General features: G+C 42.9%; 1 protein-coding gene across 1 annotated transcript; it reads left to right on the forward strand.

Annotated features, from left to right (window-relative positions):
- The first annotated feature begins 5,060 nt into the window (after positions 1–5,060).
- On the forward strand, positions 5,061–14,847 carry ASB4 (ankyrin repeat and SOCS box containing 4). The gene is made up of 5 exons (XM_066317483.1): positions 5,061–5,437; positions 8,843–9,142; positions 11,269–11,759; positions 13,354–13,467; positions 14,085–14,847. The coding sequence occupies exons 1-5, from the start codon at positions 5,224–5,226 to the stop codon at positions 14,271–14,273; spliced, it is 1,308 nt and encodes a 435-aa protein (XP_066173580.1). The 5' UTR covers positions 5,061–5,223; the 3' UTR covers positions 14,274–14,847.
- Positions 14,848–19,180: the final 4,333 nt, after the last annotated feature.

The following is a 19,180-nucleotide window of genomic DNA, read 5'->3' on the forward strand; positions in this document are numbered from 1 at the left end:
TTGGTTGCAAAGTCCTACTGTTTTACATACTGTTGGATACTCAGACATCAAGCTGCAAAAAAATATAAGGAGAATTTTCCACTAAGCATAGATAGGCGAGACTTGTCTTCTCCATGTCTTAGAAATACTGTCCACTTGATTTTAAATTCTATGTACAATGCTTTGTGTTTACAACACTCATGCCCTTAGAATCAAAGAGAACCTTCTAGAATTCTGGCTTGGTATCTGTGGTATTTCTTTTAATGGTTTTGTAGAACAAGTGCATTTTGCACCTACTTTTTATAGGACAATAAACTAATAATTATCTTAGCAGTAATTTTTTAAATACTATTTTTAATGTAAAATACCCTAAATTTAACAGCTAACATTCCAATATCAATGGCCAATCCAACCTTGAGCTTCTGAACATACTAATAAATACACTGATAGCAGGAACTGGAACAATGTGCAGGAATAAAAGAAATGGATCACTGGGGCTGAAGATGGAAAAAGCAGGCATAAAAGCTAAAACAAAACCCATAGAAGAATGGGCTAAGTTTTCACCATGAAGACAAGAACCTCCATGATAACAAAACTTTGCATTGTTGCCATCAGCTTTTGATTTTGTAACAGGTGTACCTTAAGGCTTAAGCATATCACTTGCTCCATATTTCAAAATTACTTTTGTTTTAATGCAAGCAATGTTGCAAGTCCTCAGCTCTCCTAGGCACATAGGTCCCCAGTTCCAAGGAACTGTACTTCACTGACTTGGGAAGTTTATGTCTAAACGCCTTTCAGTATCTGTTTCCATCCTTTGCAAATGAAAACAAAATTGAAATAATATAACAAAGAACAAATGGATTATTCAAAACTAATGTTGCTAAGAAGGTTTCAGGTTAACCAGTCACAGGGATGAATTTACAGACATGATTTTGCTCAAAAGTTGATTTACAGCTGAGCACCTGGAGAAGATAGTTTGCATGTGGCAGAGCTAAAGAGCTTTTTCCCTAATAAGAAATAAAGGAAGAAGCATGGGGATGATTTATGTAGTCTTCACACTCAGAGTCAGAATTCTAGAAAAAGAAAATCAGATAAAATATAACTATGGCTAAAGCTGGCAGAAAAATGCGCAGCAGTGAAAAAGAAACCCCAACCAATATTAATATTAGGAAAAAAAAGTGTTAAATGAATAAGAGAGCTGTGCTTGATCCAGTTTGGGAGCAGAGAGCCGGCAAGGAACAAGGGATATGTTTGGCCACACAAGGGATATCCAAGGTAACATTGCTCACGGAGTGGGCAGCAGGGTTGGTCTGATGCTGCAGATGCTGTAAGGGCCTGGGCAAAGTGAGGGGTTGTGATCCCTATTGCAACAGCATTTCTACAAGCATGAGCTGTTCAGAAGAGATCAAAGTGTGGGACTAACTCAAGGATCTGTTTTTTGCTTCAGGCCCACAGATCTGACATTCAGTACATCTCCCTCCTCAGTATTAAGGTTTCAGAGCAGGACACACTGTTCACAGGGAGGTGTGTTCCTGCTGTAGAAGCGGCCTCAGGCCACCAACCTCCGTGGCCACGTGTGCTGGGACACTGCTGTAAGGCAGCTCCGTCTGGAGCTGGGGAGAGAACCTTTGTGATGCCACCTATGTGTGACCCTGCACCTCCTGCTGCTCTCTGCACCCCACGGTGCTGCCACAGGAACAGGGCTGCTCCACAACAGGCTGGCTGGGACACAGGGCTGCCAGAGGGCTGCAGGGGACTGCCAGGATGTTCTCAACATCTCAACCATCTCAACTCGGCGCAGCTCCATGGTTCTGCTTGCATCACCACCATTCCTTGGGAGCATTTCTCCTTTTGCTGGCTTCCTCCTTGCCCCAGCATAGAGTTCAGGATGTTGGTTTTCACCTCCAGATTCCATTCAAGCTGTTCCCAGCACTGCTGTGAGTTATGTGGTTGCCAATAGATTACTGCTCTACATTGGCAAGTGCCAATGAAGGAGCCTGGCTTCTCAGGAATCACACTCTGCACAGTTTGCCAGTACATCTTCTCTCACTCTCTGCTTGGGCCTTTGTCTTCTTATGAGCAGTTCCAGCTCTGATTTTCATTCACACTCCTGTGCCACTCATCATCCTTCTCATAACATCACCACAATGGTGTTCATGCACTCCCTTCAGGCAGCCATCCCCTGCTCAGCTGCTTGGTGGCCAACCTAATAAAGAACATGACCCACTGAAAGCAGCAGAAATACTTTCCTTGACTTCAGAGGACTTTAGAATAAGCCTGTGATAATGTTGAGGGAGAGGGTCCCCAGAAAGCCAACTAAAGTCAGGGACAATGATCCCATCACTTGAAGTGGGCAGCAGAGTGCACCTCAAGAGGTTGTCTGATCTTGTCTTGTTTGCTGTGGAACCTTCACACCTGCTTCTTATGACCTGCTGTTACCACTTTTGAGGGGCAGATCTAGCCTGTCCCCCGAGGGGCAGGTGTTTGTATGTCTGTGGTTTGTCTTCTTGTGCTCTGTGGTACTGCGTGGAGCAGAAGGAAGGGTTGGGGACAAGAGTTTTCTCCCTGGAAAAAATGTGCCTTCACATTAGCTCTGTAATTTAGACAATTGATCCTAAAACTGGAAACCATGGTTTTTTACTGGATAAAGTATATGAATGAACAGCACCCATTACAGTGGCCTCAAGTCTAACTTATAAATATTGTAAATACTGTAGCTGCCATTTATATTAACCAAGGGATGAGCTATTGTTTCACAGTAGAGTGTTCAGAATATTTGGCAGACCTGAGGATTGGATGAGAACGGTGTTGACTTTCAAAATCAAACTGCCACCTTGTGGTACAGTGAGGGAGAAGTCTGCAGGAAATTGTAGACAACGAAAATACACATGCATAGTAAAAACTGGTCCCTTTTGTGCCCCCCATGTCTTAGAGTATTTATATTCTTAAATGTGTTTTGACAATACTTCAGGAAAATTAATAAAACTATTTATGTCATGCTTTAAAAACATTATCTAACCTTTTGTGGTTGTTTGTCAATTCAAAACACAGAAACATTTCCTTATTCTTTCGTGTAATTGTACTGAAACCATGCATATGAGTAGATTTTTTCAAGATTAGACCCAAACACTGCTTACAGGAAAATACTAGCTACTAAGGTCACATAGGTATCTATATAGGCTATATGCATATATAAAAATGCTTCCTTTCTTTCTTTGAAACTTAATGATGTTAAGAAAAAAATTCTGTGAGGGTCAGAGCAGGGCCACACAAATTGCTGAAGCTGAGCAAGTTGTAATGCATAATCTGGTCTGAGGTGCTGTTCCTTCCCATGTATGCTCTTGGACCATGACAAATGTAAGGTAATTTTAATCAGTTTTCTCTTTCACTGTGGGCCAAGGCAGCAGAAATTACTTCACCTTCCTTGTCAACCAAGAGCAAGCACAATGGATCAGCAGATGTGCAGTAATCTGTTACCCCAATGTGCTTGCGGATGTCAACCTTTGAGCAGCAGAGAGGCATAGAGATGTCCCAGCACAAGTCTTTCACACATCCTCATGTCATATAATACATTTATGAAAGAAGACAGATAAAAAGCTAATCGACTCCAAATCAGAAGTGTAGCTGAGGTGGACAGTTGATTGCAGCCACATATCAGTGCTTTGTACATTCACGACTTTCCAGGAATATAGTGGTTTAAAAATAAAGTTGCAGGTAACAAGAAACCTGTAACATCTGGAGTTCTCGGACCAGAAAAGCATCAACACTTTTTTAAAAGCCTGAAGTCATCCACTACTGAAAGTAACAAAGTAAGCAGGAGGTGGTTCTGCAGGAGGGAATGTAAAGGTATGAAGAGCCTAATGCTGACTCTGCTCTTAGGCCTCAGAAGACACAGATGAGGTGCCTGGGACCTATAGCACCAAGGCAAACCATTTTCCTTCCTCTTGTGTCTATTACAATGTACATTACCTTGGGGAATTGATTTTTGTAAAGTATTATTCATTCAAAAGTACATAGGTAGAAGGAACTCACAAATATGAACTGCTGTCTGGTACCACCTTTGCTGAGCACAGGTTGTAGGAGAGATCTGGTGAGCAGCCCCATGGACAGGGGTCCTGCAGGAGCTGGAAGGGCTGCCTGAGGAACCTGGCCTCTGGAAACCCTTCAAGCAGAGAGGCTGCTCTGACTTCCACTGTCACATGGCTCACACTTCTCCATCAGCCCACCTGGCAGGCAAACTCACAGAAAAAAGAAATATGATGATTTCTTCATAATGGTGGTTGTGGTGTTGTCTGCTTTGCTGGGTGATCTAAATCAAGGGTAAATAATGTCCTTCTAGCTGTGGTCTCATCCAGCAGCCCAAGTGGGTGCAGGTGTGAACCACTTCTAAGCACTTCACATGGCAGCAGCTCATGCTATCTATGTGTGGGTTTTCATCCTCTAACTGCTGTCAGTACAGGGATGGGGCTGACAAAGACTGCAGGAAAAAGCAGGGAGGGGGCAGTGTTCAGTGGGTGATGGGCCTGTGACAGAGAAGTTCTGAATTTAGATGAAGGGTGAGCAGGGGAAGAAGAGCCTATAGACCCATGCAGCCTCCTGTGCTTGCAGCTGAGTCAATTCACACACAACCCCTTGCAGTGTATGAGATCCCCCACCCCATAATGTGGCTGTACAGCTCTGCAGTCTCCTTGTCCCAGCATTTCTCCTTCCAAGGAGCACTGCTTGTTGCCCCTGACCTCTGAAGAGTGGGTTACCTCCCACATGAAGAGTGCCTTGGAGATTTTTTAGATTTTTTTTTCTGAACTGCACTAGTTAAAAAAACATCTGCAGGCAGAGCATCACATCCCATTGCAGCCAATAAATCAGCCATGGCAACTCAGAGAGGAAATGTGGGTGCTTCTCCAGCTGAGAAACAACACCCAGGACTAGTGTCTTTTAATGTAAGCGTATGGGCAGCACCAGAAGGTAATCAAGTGGTTAATGAAGCTTAATGTGTATGAAGCCCATGATAGAGATAACTCTTATTTTGTTTTAATTGCTAGTGTGTCTGTCCTCGCTTTCATCAAAAGAGCGTGATGATATCTAGAGTGGCATTTTGGTGCCTGAAATGCTCCTCATATAAATAGAACAAGCAGATCAGCATGACTGAGTGATAGAATTACCTTCTGGTCTGCAGAAACTTCAGCATGCAACTGTGCTATAGGGACCTCAGTGTGCCCCTCTTCACAGTACAAACATTTGGAAATGGATTTGGAGGAGACATACAAAGAGGGAGAGAGCACAGAGAGGAAAAATACTCGAGCTGCAGCTGCAAAGTTGGTGAAAAAAGCTTTTCTTGAAGCCCTGAAATCCAATGACTTTGAAACACTGGAAGAGCTCTTGAGCCAAAAGAAAATAGATGTGGACACAGTGTTTGAAGTTGAAGATGAAAACCTGATTCTGGCATCCTACAAACAAGGTAAATGTGGCAGCATTCAGCAGACAGGAAGTAGAGGGGTTTGAGTGATTTTCAAGGAGCTGTGGCCTTTTATCTCTTCTGAAGCTGCAGCATAAGCTGATCCACAGGCAGTACCATCTCAGTAGGCTCACATGGCCAGGGCCACTGTAGTAGGGGAGCTTATCAGCTGTGTGGGCTTGGTGAAGGGCAGGCCAGAGCCCAGCCTGACCCTCTGTGCTGCAGCTGCAGGAGACTCCAGGAAGACGAGTCCTTTGCCATTTCCTCAAAGAGAACTTGGGTGCAAAGCCCAGAATAGACACACGCAGGCTAAATGGGATGTATGCATTTCTTGCACGAACATATTCACTTATACAGACTATTTAGAAACAAAAAATATCCCATGTCCTCCATTTTCAATGGAAGTAAAGTGGATTCTCCCTAGCTCAAGGGAACTAAGGAAATCCTGCGGAGCTTAGATGTTGCCAGATGGGAGAAGATTTATTTTTCCAAATGACAGAAAGTGAGGATGTGCTAGTTTATCAAAACAGAAAAATAATTTGGAAAAAACCCAACCAGAACAATCAACACAACATCTGTTTTGGAGTGTAAAAAACCCAAAGCAGACACTGAAAGAGTTTACAAAACCTTAGAACTTAAAGCAATAAACCAAGTTTGCTCTTTGCTAAAATCAACATACTTCATGATCTACTTGCTAACAGACTCTTTTTGTGTGTTTAGAAAGCAGTAATGACCAGTCTCTGCCAGAAGTTAATCATATGAGGAGATAAACACCTCCAGTAGCAGCAGCACAGCAAGTGCACTTGCTCTTCTGTGGCAAAAAGAAGGGACCATCTCACTTCTTCACTTTTCCTGTGTTTACCCCTTATTTAATGATTGGTTCCTGCTCTTTTGATTTCTTCAGGGCGAGGATGGTGCAGTCATGATGTACTTCCCTTAGGGACAGTGTATGAACTAAGCCACACTGTGCTGAATTTATCTTAAAATACATCTTATTCTGTCCTCAGCAGGCTAAAATGCAATTTGGTTGTAGTCTGAGACTACAGGATTAAGGAACAGATTTTTAATCACAGATCATTTGACAGCAATCATTAACTAGTGTCTTTTGAAGAATTCTGTTTTCCAAAAGGTAGAGAGAGAGGAAAATTCACCCTTATGGCCTAAATCACAGTACTGTATTTGCTTTGTCTGAAAGGCAGGAAGCACTTTTATCAACCCTTGTGTAAGTTTTACTTTTGTTCAGAATGATAAATAACTGTGACATGAAAGGGGGATTTCCTCGAGGATGAAGAGGGGAGGAAAATTGACCACCCAGCCATTTTGACAGTCTGAGCTTTACCATAGCCCTTAGTGATGAAGTGGAAAAGAGATGTCATGAGTGACAGAGTGACTTTCTCTCCCAAAGAGGCTGAGAGCTCTCAAAGATGCTGATCTTGCTTGCACCATGGCTTTTCTATGTTACTAACCAAAGAAACAGGTAAGCAGAATGAGGTCTCCCATGGAGCCCGTATCTGCTTCCTGCTCAGTGTCTGTCCCTGTTCCTCTGAGCTCGGAGATGTCAGCAGGTTTGGGCAGAGGACATGGGAGATGCTCCCTGGGGATGTCTGAGCACAACTCCTCTGCAAGCAGCACAGGCAACAGAAATATATTGTGGACTCAGGCAGGAAAATTGTGGCGATAAAAAGTGATAACTTGGCTTTCAAATATGACTTTCCTGCTGTTAATGTATAATTTATGGCTTATATCTGGCCATAAATGGAAGACCCAGCCCTAAGTGGGATAGGTGGGAAGTTTATCACAGCTCATGGGTAGCAAGGGGAACATCATACATGCAGTTGAACAGGGAGGGGATTTAAGAAGCTTGCTGTGCTATCTGCAGAGACTTTGAGACATATCCCACCTTCTCTGTGCCAGGTTTGAGAGTATGTGATGAGAACGCTCCCCTAACAGAGTTCTAGTGTGACCTGCACAGTCAGCAGGTTATGTGTCCTCAGAGGAGGCTGTCACCCTGCTTGGGCACTCTGGGGCCTCAGGGCTGCTGCTTTTGCCATTTGCAGAGTGGGTTCCTCGAGGACTGGGTTTGGCAGTCCCAAGAATTTTGTCGTAGAGTAGATGACATGGTCTGCAGTTTCTTGCCCTTATCTGAAAATATACGTGGAATTTATCTAGGAGGGAAGAAAAATTTTAATCCATTTCTCTCTGCCACCAGCAGAGAGAAATGGATTTTTTCCTTCCTGCTTATACCTCATTATTACTGTAAAAACTATATATATATGACATTAGTGTTGAAAAGCTGCATACAAACAGAGACTATAAAAGGAAGGTTTGAATTAATTTGACCTCACTATACATCTCCTATATTTTTTCTGTGATTTTTTTTTTTACATGATAACAGATTTCACACAGTCATTTGTCCGAGGAGAAATAGACAAATCAAACCCAGAGAATTTTATAGTCACATTCTAGCTAAGATGTAGGTAATGTGTATATTTATATATATATAAATATTAAGACTTTTCTTGCCCTTCTGCACATACTTTTCTAAAACAAGTGATTATAGTAATCACTTCTGAGACTGTATGTGTGCAGTCATTAAGCATATAGTCCTAATTTGGGAACAAGTATTTATGTGTTATTTGGCCTTACACCTGTTTGTAAACAAAACAAAAACAAATGCAAACAAAAAACCCCCAAAACAAAACAAAAAACCAATTGTGACATTTTCTGAGAAAAATCCAAATATTTTGCAGCCAAATTTCATGTTCAAGTGTCACTGGGGTTTTTTTGGCTCTTCAGCCTAATTTGCATCAGCATCCAATCTCCTCACTCTGTACTCCTCAATAGTTGGCAGGAGGTCCCTGACACAGCTGCAGCCATACTGCCAGTGGTCATCTATATGTAATGCATCCCTGGAGGTCTGAATCCAGCCCCTGACATGCAAGATCCTGCCATCTCCCACACAGAAGCAGTAGGATGAGCTGTTTGTTGAGTCACTGTCCTAAGTAAATGCTACTGTCTTATTCCAATGCCACCTTTGTTGAGCTATTGGCAGGATAGAGATCCCACTTCCCTCGTATTTTTTAGCTGGTGGCATTTCAAACTCTCTAAGCTTTTGTTTGTTTGTTTTGTTTGATCTATATCAGTTTAAAAATAGTCTAATAGCTTCTTTCAGAGTACATCTACATGGAAATTATCTCTCCATAGGACAGGCTATTCAACACACATAGTAACAGTGCTTAATGAAAATGAAGTTATGCTTGAGGGAACTTTGTGTGCACTATGCTGGTGAAATTACAGTAAGTTACATTAAAACTCCAACCCTTTCTTCCCCTTCAATTATTCTCAGTAGGTGGATAGTCTAGAGCAAAGTCTTTGCCAAGGCTGGTAACACATTGTCACTTTGTACAGGGTACTGGCTTCCCAGCTACAAATTAAAAATATCCTGGGCAACTGGACTTCATCTAGCTGTCATGTATGGACATCTGGAGAGTCTTTCAGTCCTCCTCAATCACAAAGCTACAATCAACTGCCGGCCCAATGGAAAAGCTGCCATCCACATAGCCTGTGAAATGGCAAATGTTGAGTGTCTCAAGATCCTTTGCAACCATGGAGCTAAGCTGAACTGCTTTTCCATGAGTGGGCAGGCACCCCTGCACTTCTGCACGACACGAACCTCCATGCCTTGTGCCCAGCAGCTGCTTTGGAGAGGTAAGGTAAAACTCTGGAGCATCTCTCATGGCATGGACAAAGATAGTGGGCATGATCTGGCCTTCCTTTTATGAGAAAATTTCTCAAAATAGATGTGTATTTATCTCTTTCATCCACAGGTGACTTCATCTCAGACTCCCTGTCCTCATCCCTTTGACCAGAGGAAGTTTTTCTCATTCTGTTTCCTCACCTCATCTATCTTTCCCTTTCCCTGGCCACTGGTCCTTATTCCAGGATTGTTTCCCATTTCAGTGCCTCCAGTCCACTGCCCAATCAGTCCATCAGCAGCAAAGCTCCTCTGAATCAGGGAGTTTCTATTTCTCTTGGGTTTTTTTTCCTGTCTTTTTCATTTAGGTTTACTATTGAGCAATTTTCACATGAAGGGGCACCCCTCATCTTCTTTCTTGTTCAAATTTCCTGGACCTGAGTAAAGTTTTTCCAACCACTTATTTTTTGAGATCTAGCCTTGAAAAATTGGATGCAGTTTTTCATACTGTCTTTTCATTTGTCATGGATGCAGCCAAACTCATGCCTGGAGGAAAAAAAGGGTATTATATAAGATTTTTTTTCCCCAAAGTAAGGTACATTATGCTGCTGGTCATTTGCAACAAATGAAGCTATGAACCGATGTAATTCTTCCATAAATATATTTGTCACACACTATTTCCTGAACAAAAGGGTACTGATACAGGACACAGTAAAAGAAACACAGTTCAAGTCTTTAGAGAGACTCCCCTATTTATCACATTGTGCCGTGGCAATACAAATTATTTAGGGTTGGTTTTGTTACATGTGTTGTTACTGAAAGCTTTTCCTGAGATGCAGAGCCCAAGAGCAAAGTCCATGCTTTGTGGGCAAGGCAATCCGCAGTCATAAATGAATAACAACATTGCTTTTCTTCTGCTGGAAAAATACATATTATTTTGTTTGGTAGAAAGGAAAATAAATGCTGCCAGTTGTATCCTGCCCAAAGCAAACAGTCCTGACAGCAGGAGTTGAATTTGCTAGCATAGAAAAGCTTAAAAGTCAAACATACTCTTATGAAACGCAATATAGGATGAATGCAAGTGAAAGGATGTGTTCTGCAGGCTTTCTCCACCCATCCATCAACAAAAGCATAATAATACTTTAAAAGCCACCCTTCCTCACAAAGCACTCTTTAAACTCCATGTGAGCTGAATGCTGAGACTCCAAATAGAATGGGAAAGGTCTGGAGCAAACCGTGTCAGGTGTGCACATTCACAGAGCAGCCCTCTCCAAGAGCTGAAGCCAGGGTGTCAGAATGTCCCTGCCCCAAAGTTTCCAAGATGCATCTTTCACCTGCCATCTCCGCTCAGTAGCGTCCCTTGGGATCCATCCAGGTCATTGCAGTTCATCCCCCTGTGGCTGGGGCGACAGCGCGAGCAGCGCTGATCCCACGTTTGGTCACCACCTCCGAACTCGGATTGCCGACGCCGTCTCAGGGATATCGAACACGAATACCACTGAACACGGCTTAACAGCGATAGCAGCGGGGTTTTCCAGCCCGGAGGCAGTTTGGAGCCCCTCTCCCCCCCAGCTCGGGCGGGGCGGGCCGGCTCTGCTCGGCAGATGGTGCTGTTGCTCCAGCTGCGGCCGCCGCTGCGCACGGACGGCGCGGCCGGACCCGGGAACGGGACCCCGGCAATGGGTTCTCTAATATCATCCACGGATCTGGTGTAAAATGTCCTTTCATCCAGGCTCGCGTTAACGAGGTGCTGCACGGAGTGTTTTCAGGGTACACAGCAGAGCAGAGCTGTTCTCCGGAGCGGGAGTGATGCTCTCCTTTCTCTAACAGTTCTCGGTTTATAGGAAAAAGCATTTTATGCAGAAATTTGGGCTTGCATGCTGCTCTGAAATAGAATGTTCAGATAAGGTCTTCCAGCTTGGGGCCAGCATATCTCATCTGAAGCTGGATCCAAGAATATTAAATTTCTAAGAGTTTCCCTGGAGGCTTAACTAATGCAGGATCCATGTTTTTGCATTTACACGTCTTTCACGCCAGTTGCCCACCTTGACCTTTTCCTTGGAAAGAAGGGCCCATACAGAGAGACGGCCAAACAAATGTTTCATTGCCTTCATTTTCCCCCATCATCTCTCTTTGGCAGGAGCAAATGTGAACATAAGAACAAACAACAAAGACGAGGAGACTCCTCTGCACGTCGTTGCACGTTTGGGTGTCCCAGAGCTTGTGGCCTTTTACGTGGAACAGGGAGCTCAGGTAGATGCTCTCAATGCCTACATGGAGACTCCCCTGGCCTGTGCAGCCTACTGGGCCCTTCACTACAAGGATCAACTGTACAGCCAGGATCACCACCTCATCTGTCGGATGCTCCTAGACTATAAAGCTGAAGTGAATGCCCGTGATGAGGATTTCAAGTCACCACTCCACAAAGCCGCCTGGAACTGTGATCACGTCCTGCTGCATATGCTGCTGGAGGCAGGAGCAGAAGCAAACATCATGGATGTCAATGGCTGTGCACCCCTACAGTATATCATAAAAGTGACATCTGTGAGGCCAGCTGCTCAGCCAGACATCTGCTACCAGCTGCTACTGAATCATGGAGCAGCCAGGATATACCCTCTGCAATTCCACAAGGTTAAGGATGTCTTCATGCAGTAAGGGCATGGAGAGAGGTGGTGTCTTGAACAGGAGTTAGATGAGTAATCCAAACTTCAGGATTTAGTGCTATCTGGATTTGCTGGAGTCCTGTCAGTGGCCCAGAATGCCCAAAACACTGTGAGATGACCTACTGTAGCATTTAACTGAAGTGAAATTACAGATATTTTTACCAGAAACCAGACACAGACCTAATTTTTTGCTCTTAACCAACCTGAAATGCCATACTCTAAATGCTGGTTGAAGCCAAAGTTTTCAGAGCAGATTCACTTTCTCATTTCAGAGAACCCACATCCCTTTGTCAAACTTGGCTTCAGACAGGTTTAATTGAGCTATAGGAAATGCATATTTCACAGTCTCCACCAAAGATTAGAGATGAGACCACTTGATTCAGTTTGTCACATCTGACATTAAAAAATCTATTCAAATCTATTCAAAATGTAATGTATCTCAATAAAGATTTGGATTATTCCCAGGAAATGTGAGAATTAAGGAGAAGTGCTGGGCATGGGCTCATAGCTGATTAAAAAAAAAAAAAAAGTATTGCACAATCCCTCCTTAAAAGTTTTTAAACATCTGCAAAGCCCAACACACTGACAGAAATACCTAAGAGTCTTGGTATATCAGACAATTCAGTAAGCTTGCTGAATAAGCAGGACTTATTCTCTCTCATCCAGTACCCTAAGCTATAGTTTACAGTTCCTCAACTGTATTTGTAAATTTTACCAAGCCAAGCAACCAGAAGCCTTTGAAAAAAAAGCCAAAATTTCAATTGTGCCCTCTTGCACCCAGGATGAGCAGGCTCTGTCTGCAGCAGAACAATGCTTAGTCTCCTAGAGGGTATTTGAGAGCAAGGTCTGAAGTCTCCTATTCCTGCACTCTATTGCACAAAATGTGAAATGGGTCTCTCTTCCAAACTACCATTTGCCCATCTGTAAAAATGTAGGATATTTATCCCAGAGAGATGCAGTTTTGTTTGTGAAACCTGGAGATTGCGTGGGACAAAATTGGGTGAATGCAATGTTATCCCCTGCATATGAGTGACAATAGACTGTTGGTTTTTTGGTTTTTTTTTCCCGTTGAGCTAAAATTACTGGGCAGAACAGTTGCGTTGGGGTCTTGCGTGGCTTGAAAGCCTGACTTCTGAACTGCCTCTTCTACTGATCGTATTTTAAATTTTTTCTTTAAAAATGTATTTTTGCATTTGATGGGATTTTTTTTCTGTTCCTGAGCTGCATGTGCTGAAGCAAGGATTTTTGTGCATGGCTTTGCCTGGTGTTGAGTCACTCAACCCAGCTATGAACAAGATTTGGGTGATAAAGCCCACCCCGTCTAGACTGCTGTGGAGATCTAAGCCAGCACTTCTCTATGATCTTAAACTAGAGATGAGCCTGGCTTTTCTTGCTGTGCTTGCACAGAGTGGTGTGGAAGGACCTTGTGTCTTTTGCATCTCCAACCTTATCCTCCTGTAATTGACTGTGTCTGTTTCAGTTTGCTATGGTGCAGTGCCGAGCCCCTAGGCTAGCTCCAGCTTCCTGGTGGTACTCATGGTCTCCATGCATCCTGCCTACAGGTGCTACAAGCCTGTCATTCCCACCCCAGAGCTGTGGAGGTCGTTGTCAACTCCTATGAACACATCAAATCAACATCTAAGTGGAAAGCAGCCATACCTGAGGATGTCTTGGAGGTAAGGTCTCAATGAGTTATAGCTAAGTAAAATCCAGGCTTATTATTTGCATAACCCACACCAAACCATAAGGAAGAAAGAAAGAACACTTTAGAAAGAGATGAACATCTCAGAGAATGGGGACATCCCACTTAATATTTCTCATTTGACAAAAGCAGATCACTCACTGAAAAAAGACATATTTTTGATATTTTAATTGTGATGTTATCCTTTGGAGCACCCCCTGTCAGAAGTACAACAGAAGCTCAGCTGTCCCTGTACTCAGCCAGTGAAAAGATTCTGGCTGTGATTGCTGTTTCTTCGGATTTGTCAATATGTATATTTATATTTTCTTTTAAGTCAGCAAATATTTTTAAAGTGCCATATTACATGAGTATGACCATGTACCTCTAGGTTCTGTTGCATGGGTCAGATTTCTGTGAGCAGGATGACTTAGCTGCAAATGCAAGGGAGAACTTAAATGAAAAGTAGGAGATTAAAGAGGAAAAGATGTGATCAAAAGGCAAAACTGTTGGAAAAACTACAAGCTTTGACATAATTACCCCTTTAATCCAAAAATCCTTACTCCAAATATTCTAAGTGCTGCCCTAAAACACACTTGTGGGTTTTCCTTCCAGCGTCACCAGGATTTCTATGACTCTTTGTTCGCTGTGTGCAGCAATTCACCACGGTCACTGATGCACCTATGCAGATGTGCTATTCGGGCAATATTGTCAGAACGGTGCCATCGAGAAGTCCCCTTGCTCTCCATCCCTCTGTCCATGAAGAAATACTTGCTGCTGGAACCAGAAGGAATCATCTACTGAGCCATCACAGAGCAGGCACTGGCTTCTCTCTTCCTGGATCCATATGCCTCTGTGGGGTTCCAGAGATCCAGGCACAATCCTGACACAGCCCGTGCGTGTGTCCATTTGCTGGCCACCCTGCAAGCTGGGCTGGCATTTACTGGCTCCTCTTGGAGCTGCTCTCTTTCCCTACACTCAGAAATTACAGCTGCAGGCTGCAGTTTGCACTGGGGAGGCAGAGCTGGAAAAGCCCCTGCTCAAAACACACCCAGGACACACACTGCTTTGTTCAGCCTAGCTTAAACAATGCTGCTGCTTCCTTCAGCACTTATATCACTTGCCTGCTAGATAGCATTAGATTAAATCTGAGCAACCTTTGATATTGTTTCACTATGATTTTCTTCAGCTGTCATTTTGGGAGTAAAAGAAAGGATACTGTCAAAAAATAAGTCACAGAAATGCTTTCTCAGAATGAACTAGGCAAATCACTTTGGATTGTGATCACAGACAGGCCTTCAATAGTTTCTGTGTTTTCCTGTGCACTGACTCTCAATTCAGTGTTAGTTCACTGTTCACTACCTGTCTGTACCTTATAAAGCTTCTATATCCTTTTTAATTGTAAGAATTTTTTTCCTTTGTCAACCACAGTATGTAAACAAGATCAAAACACGCAGCCCTGGATGTTTTGTATGTCGATACTCAAGCCTGGGTAAATTTTAGCACATACTGTCTGTTTCCACTCTCACTGTGGCCAATGGTAAATTAATATTCTGATGTCAAGAAAGGCAGGTAAAAAACACTTGCCCCAGAAACCTGCTCAGCTATACTTGTACCCATACCTAATATCTCTCACAATGATATTGGATGTGATCTGGGAAGCATATGACCCTTCTCTTCATTAACTATAAAATAAACCTAGCCTGCTAGCATGGGCTTTTACACCTCATTTTTGGCAGCTAGGTGCAGGTGAGAGGAATCCCACATTAACCAAAAGGTGTTTCCAAAATAAAGATGTGTTGGCTGTGCTGTTGCAGATCTGCCAGGCCCCCTGATTTTCAATTCCTGTGCTTTTGGACCTGCTAGCACTGGTTTACTTTACTTCTAATGAAGCTTTCTTCAGTCCAGGAGGATGAAATACAGAGCAGTGGCAGTTCACACAGCAAGTATCCCACAGCAAGCACAGGTGTGCTCCCTTTTTTAGTTTGATGCAATCCATCTGGGTTGTTCCACTTTTTTTAGATCCTAACAACTGTGGGCTCTGTGAAAAGAGAGGTAAGCCAGGCTCACCACTGGGAGCCAGTAACTCCTGACTTCTCATTGCATCTCTGACTGTGAAGCTGTCAGTCCCTATTGTTATTGTTATCTCTTTGCAAGACAGCCCACAGCACACTCAGCTCTTCCCAGACAAACCAGAGCAGCCAAGCTGCTCAAGTGTCTTTGTGTTTCACAAAGTGGCAACAACAGCATTTGAAGAAATGTGCAGATTGCTGCGTTAAAAATCACTTCCCTTTCCTCTCAGTTTTCATCAATTAAAGCTTGTATGATGCATACAAGGATCCAATCCACAGGTCTGTTATGTTTAACCAGACAGCGATGAAGATTGCTATTTAACAGTTTCCCATTCCAATAAGGAATTTCAAAGTGAACACAGACCATGAGTAAATGGTTTCTTATGCAAATAAAATTGTAATAAAGGTCTCTGTGCTTCACTAAGCCAATGAGAGATTTCCATACAGCTGCAGAGATGTCTCTATCAGAGACACTACAGTAATTTACTGGGGAGAATAATCAGCATCTGAGACAACTTTTCTATAGAAAAGTCTGCTTGAGACACCTCCTGGTCAGTGGGATCCACTGGATTCTGCATTGCAGAAAAGGAGTGAATTTGGAAGGATGAAAAAGCATAAGTTATCTAACACCACTGCTTTTCTAGGTGATGTATGTCTGTAAGTCAGGCATGAGGAAGAGGATTTGCCAGCTGCTCAATGCAAGAAACGTTTATTGCTTTCTGAACAGTCTGACAATGGGGCAGTCCAGAAGAGACAGATGGAGGTAGCTGATATTATTGGAAATACATCCCCACACTGTCTCCTTCTGCAAGTGATATTCTGCATCTGGAAAAGGGAGGTTCAAGGCAGAACAATAGCAACGTTTTCTGACCTGTTGTAGCCAGGACTCTCTTGCTGAGAGAGAAGAACAAAGGCTGTCACAGTATTCCTAAATTCCCTCTGATCCTCTCCCTCTGCAGTGAACATGCTTAATTTTTATTCTGTGGGCACCCAGGCTCAATTCCTGGGTGCTTTGCACCAAGCAGGTGCCAGATTATAGCCATTGTGGTATCTGACAGGGAGCACAGTGGGATCAGGCTGATTATAGCCATAGGAATTTGCAAGCTGTTAAAAACACTAGAGAACATCACAATCACAGAAAAAAAAAAGACCTGGTTGATGCACTTAAATCACTTCTGTTGTTGAAGTTAGAAAGACCAAGAGTAAGCAAACCTTAGTATTTGGTCTTTTTTAGCACCTTTTTCCTCTGTTACTGTACTCTATTCTCACACACTGGATGTTCATGTGAGGTTTGCAAGTATCTGATAAGAAGATCATAATTTACTAAATTCATGGGATGCACAAAGGAGGTGCAGAGGAAAGACCTCTTCTCTGTGGTGACCCGTGACAGGGCCCAAGGGAACGGCCTGAAGTGTCAGGGAGGTTTAAGTTGGATATTAGAAAAATGGTCTTTCACCCAGAGGGTGGTTGGGCACTGGAACAGGCTCCCCAGGGAAATGGTCACAAGACCAAGCCTCACAGAGTTCAGGAAGTGTTTGGACAATGCCCTCAGGCTCTTGTTGTGATTCTTGGGAATGGTCCAATGAAAAGACAGGAGCTGGACTCAGTGTCCTTGTGGGGTCCCTTCCATTTCAGTATATTCTGTGATTCTGTGACTCTCTGACATGTCTTGAAATTTCATACTGTCATGTAATTCTGATCACGCTTTTGTATTTTCAAAGCCACATCAGATTGGATGACTCCACCTGGAAGAGAGACCTCTACACCACAAGTCTGAGCACAGTCATGATCTGAAATGACAGAAAATTCTTTTCAGGGTTGTTTGATGTTCTCTGTGAAATGAATTGCTTCTTGCCTTTTGCTTCTTAGTAGAGATGTAGAAATGCTCATTTCCACTGCATTTCAGGGCCTATTAGAATATTTAGAGCACAGATGACCCCAAAGAATGAACAATCCTTTCCCATTCCCATTGGCAGCCCTTTCCCAGAGCTCCCTTAAGGAGTTCTCAGTGGAAAACAGTGAGATTCTAGGTTTTGGTCTTTGTGCATTTTAGAGGTTGTATATAAAGAGATGTTCTTAAGCCACATGCACTGTGGACAAAAAAAGTTGCCCATTCTATATAACCATAGGGACACTCTGCATGTATTTGGGGACCAATGCAGCTGTTCATGGAAATATGGGTATCCTCTTTGTAAAGTGCTCTTGCAATAATTTTAAACTTAGTCCCTGATGTCTGCTGGGTCCAGCTTGGCTCAAAACTCCAAAAATTTATCCATGGAGAGTCTGCAGGTGAAACTGAAGTCTAACAGTGTTCAGGACTGTATTTCCATTCAAAAGCTTTAAAAGTCTGTTCATACTTGGTCAGCTTTTAGATACTAGGACAAGGAGTCTAAAAGAGCCTGGATGGCTTATCTCCCCAGCATTGCTGCCTGTCCTGATGGCATAATGCCTGCAAGTGTTTCAGCATCCATGACATTTTATTTATTCAAAACCACTCAACATCTTTAAAAGAAAAAAATCTCATCTTTCTATGAGGCAATATCTTACAGCCTATATACCAGTTTTAACAGAATCAAGTTAACTGCTGTGATCATGAATTTATAGAAATCTCCCAGTCTGAGAAAGACTGACTATTTTTGTAAAATGTCAGGAATACAAATATTAGGCAGCAGGGGAAAAGGTCTGGTCTGCCATGAAAGGTGGCAGCTTTACTTTTAGCTGCAAGCACTTCTGGATCAATTAGAATGATCACAGGGGCTCAGTTCATTCATATTTAAGTAATGCCCTTCGAAAAACCACTAATGCTTCTGGCAGCAGATTTTGCTCATGGGACAAATACCTTTAAATTAAACATACAAGAGTTCAGTCTTTGGGATTGAATGGAAGATTGAAATAGTCTGGGGTGGTCTGTGCTGTTATATATCTCTATCAAACTCTCAGAGGACGAAGAGAGATGCCAGGTTTTCAGTGCTGGAAGGTTTGCAGGGCTCTTGAAGGGCTGCTGTTGTTTTTCTGAAACACTTCAAGATGCACATGGGTCAGACACAGCAATATTTCCATTTACTTTCAGGATGTGTCAGTAGAATTTTCCTGAAATCTCTAGGGTTTGCTCTCCTACTAAATGACAGTGCAGAACATACTATTAGCAGAGATGCCAAAACCTAGCTAGTGCCTGACATCTTGACCTCCCCAAGAGTTATATTAAAGCAGGGGAAAGATCTACCACAGTCTCTGTAGAAAGGCAGGGACCTCTGGCACAGCAGACAAGTGGGTCAGAAAAGATAGCTGTATGCACCAACTTTGAAATTAAATCTGCTGGCTGCTCAGAATTTTGTTTCTGACTCTTTCTCCAAATACATCTTAAGTTTCATAGGACACAAAGTGTAGAAGTGACAACGGATATAATGCATTCCAATGACCTGTTTGATTTTAATACACAATTAACTTTTTTTTTTTAACATGTATCAGCTGTGTGTTGCCCTTCACCTTGCAGAGGCACCCTATGGAGTGCTGCTAAATTACAAATAAAGCATTTGAAATGAGGACAGGGGGCACATGATGATTTTTATATCACTAATGAACCATCCAGTTCTGCTTTTTCAACCTGTGGCTGACTGTGGATGCTGGTACCAGCCTTTT

The sequence above is a fragment of the Sylvia atricapilla genome, chromosome 1 (assembly GCF_009819655.1).
Source record: "Sylvia atricapilla isolate bSylAtr1 chromosome 1, bSylAtr1.pri, whole genome shotgun sequence".
NCBI lineage: Eukaryota > Metazoa > Chordata > Aves > Passeriformes > Sylviidae > Sylvia > Sylvia atricapilla.

Excerpts from the sequence above, each read along its gene's own strand:
- ASB4 (XM_066317483.1), top strand. The coding sequence starts at position 5,224 with ATGGATTTGGAGGAGACATACAAAGAGGGAGAGAGCACAGAGAGGAAA. Across the intron at positions 9,143-11,268 it reads CCAGCAGCTGCTTTGGAGAG|GAGCAAATGTGAACATAAGA; the intron begins GTAAGGTAAAAC and ends TCTCTTTGGCAG. Across the intron at positions 11,760-13,353 it reads ACCCTCTGCAATTCCACAAG|GTGCTACAAGCCTGTCATTC; the intron begins GTTAAGGATGTC and ends TCCTGCCTACAG.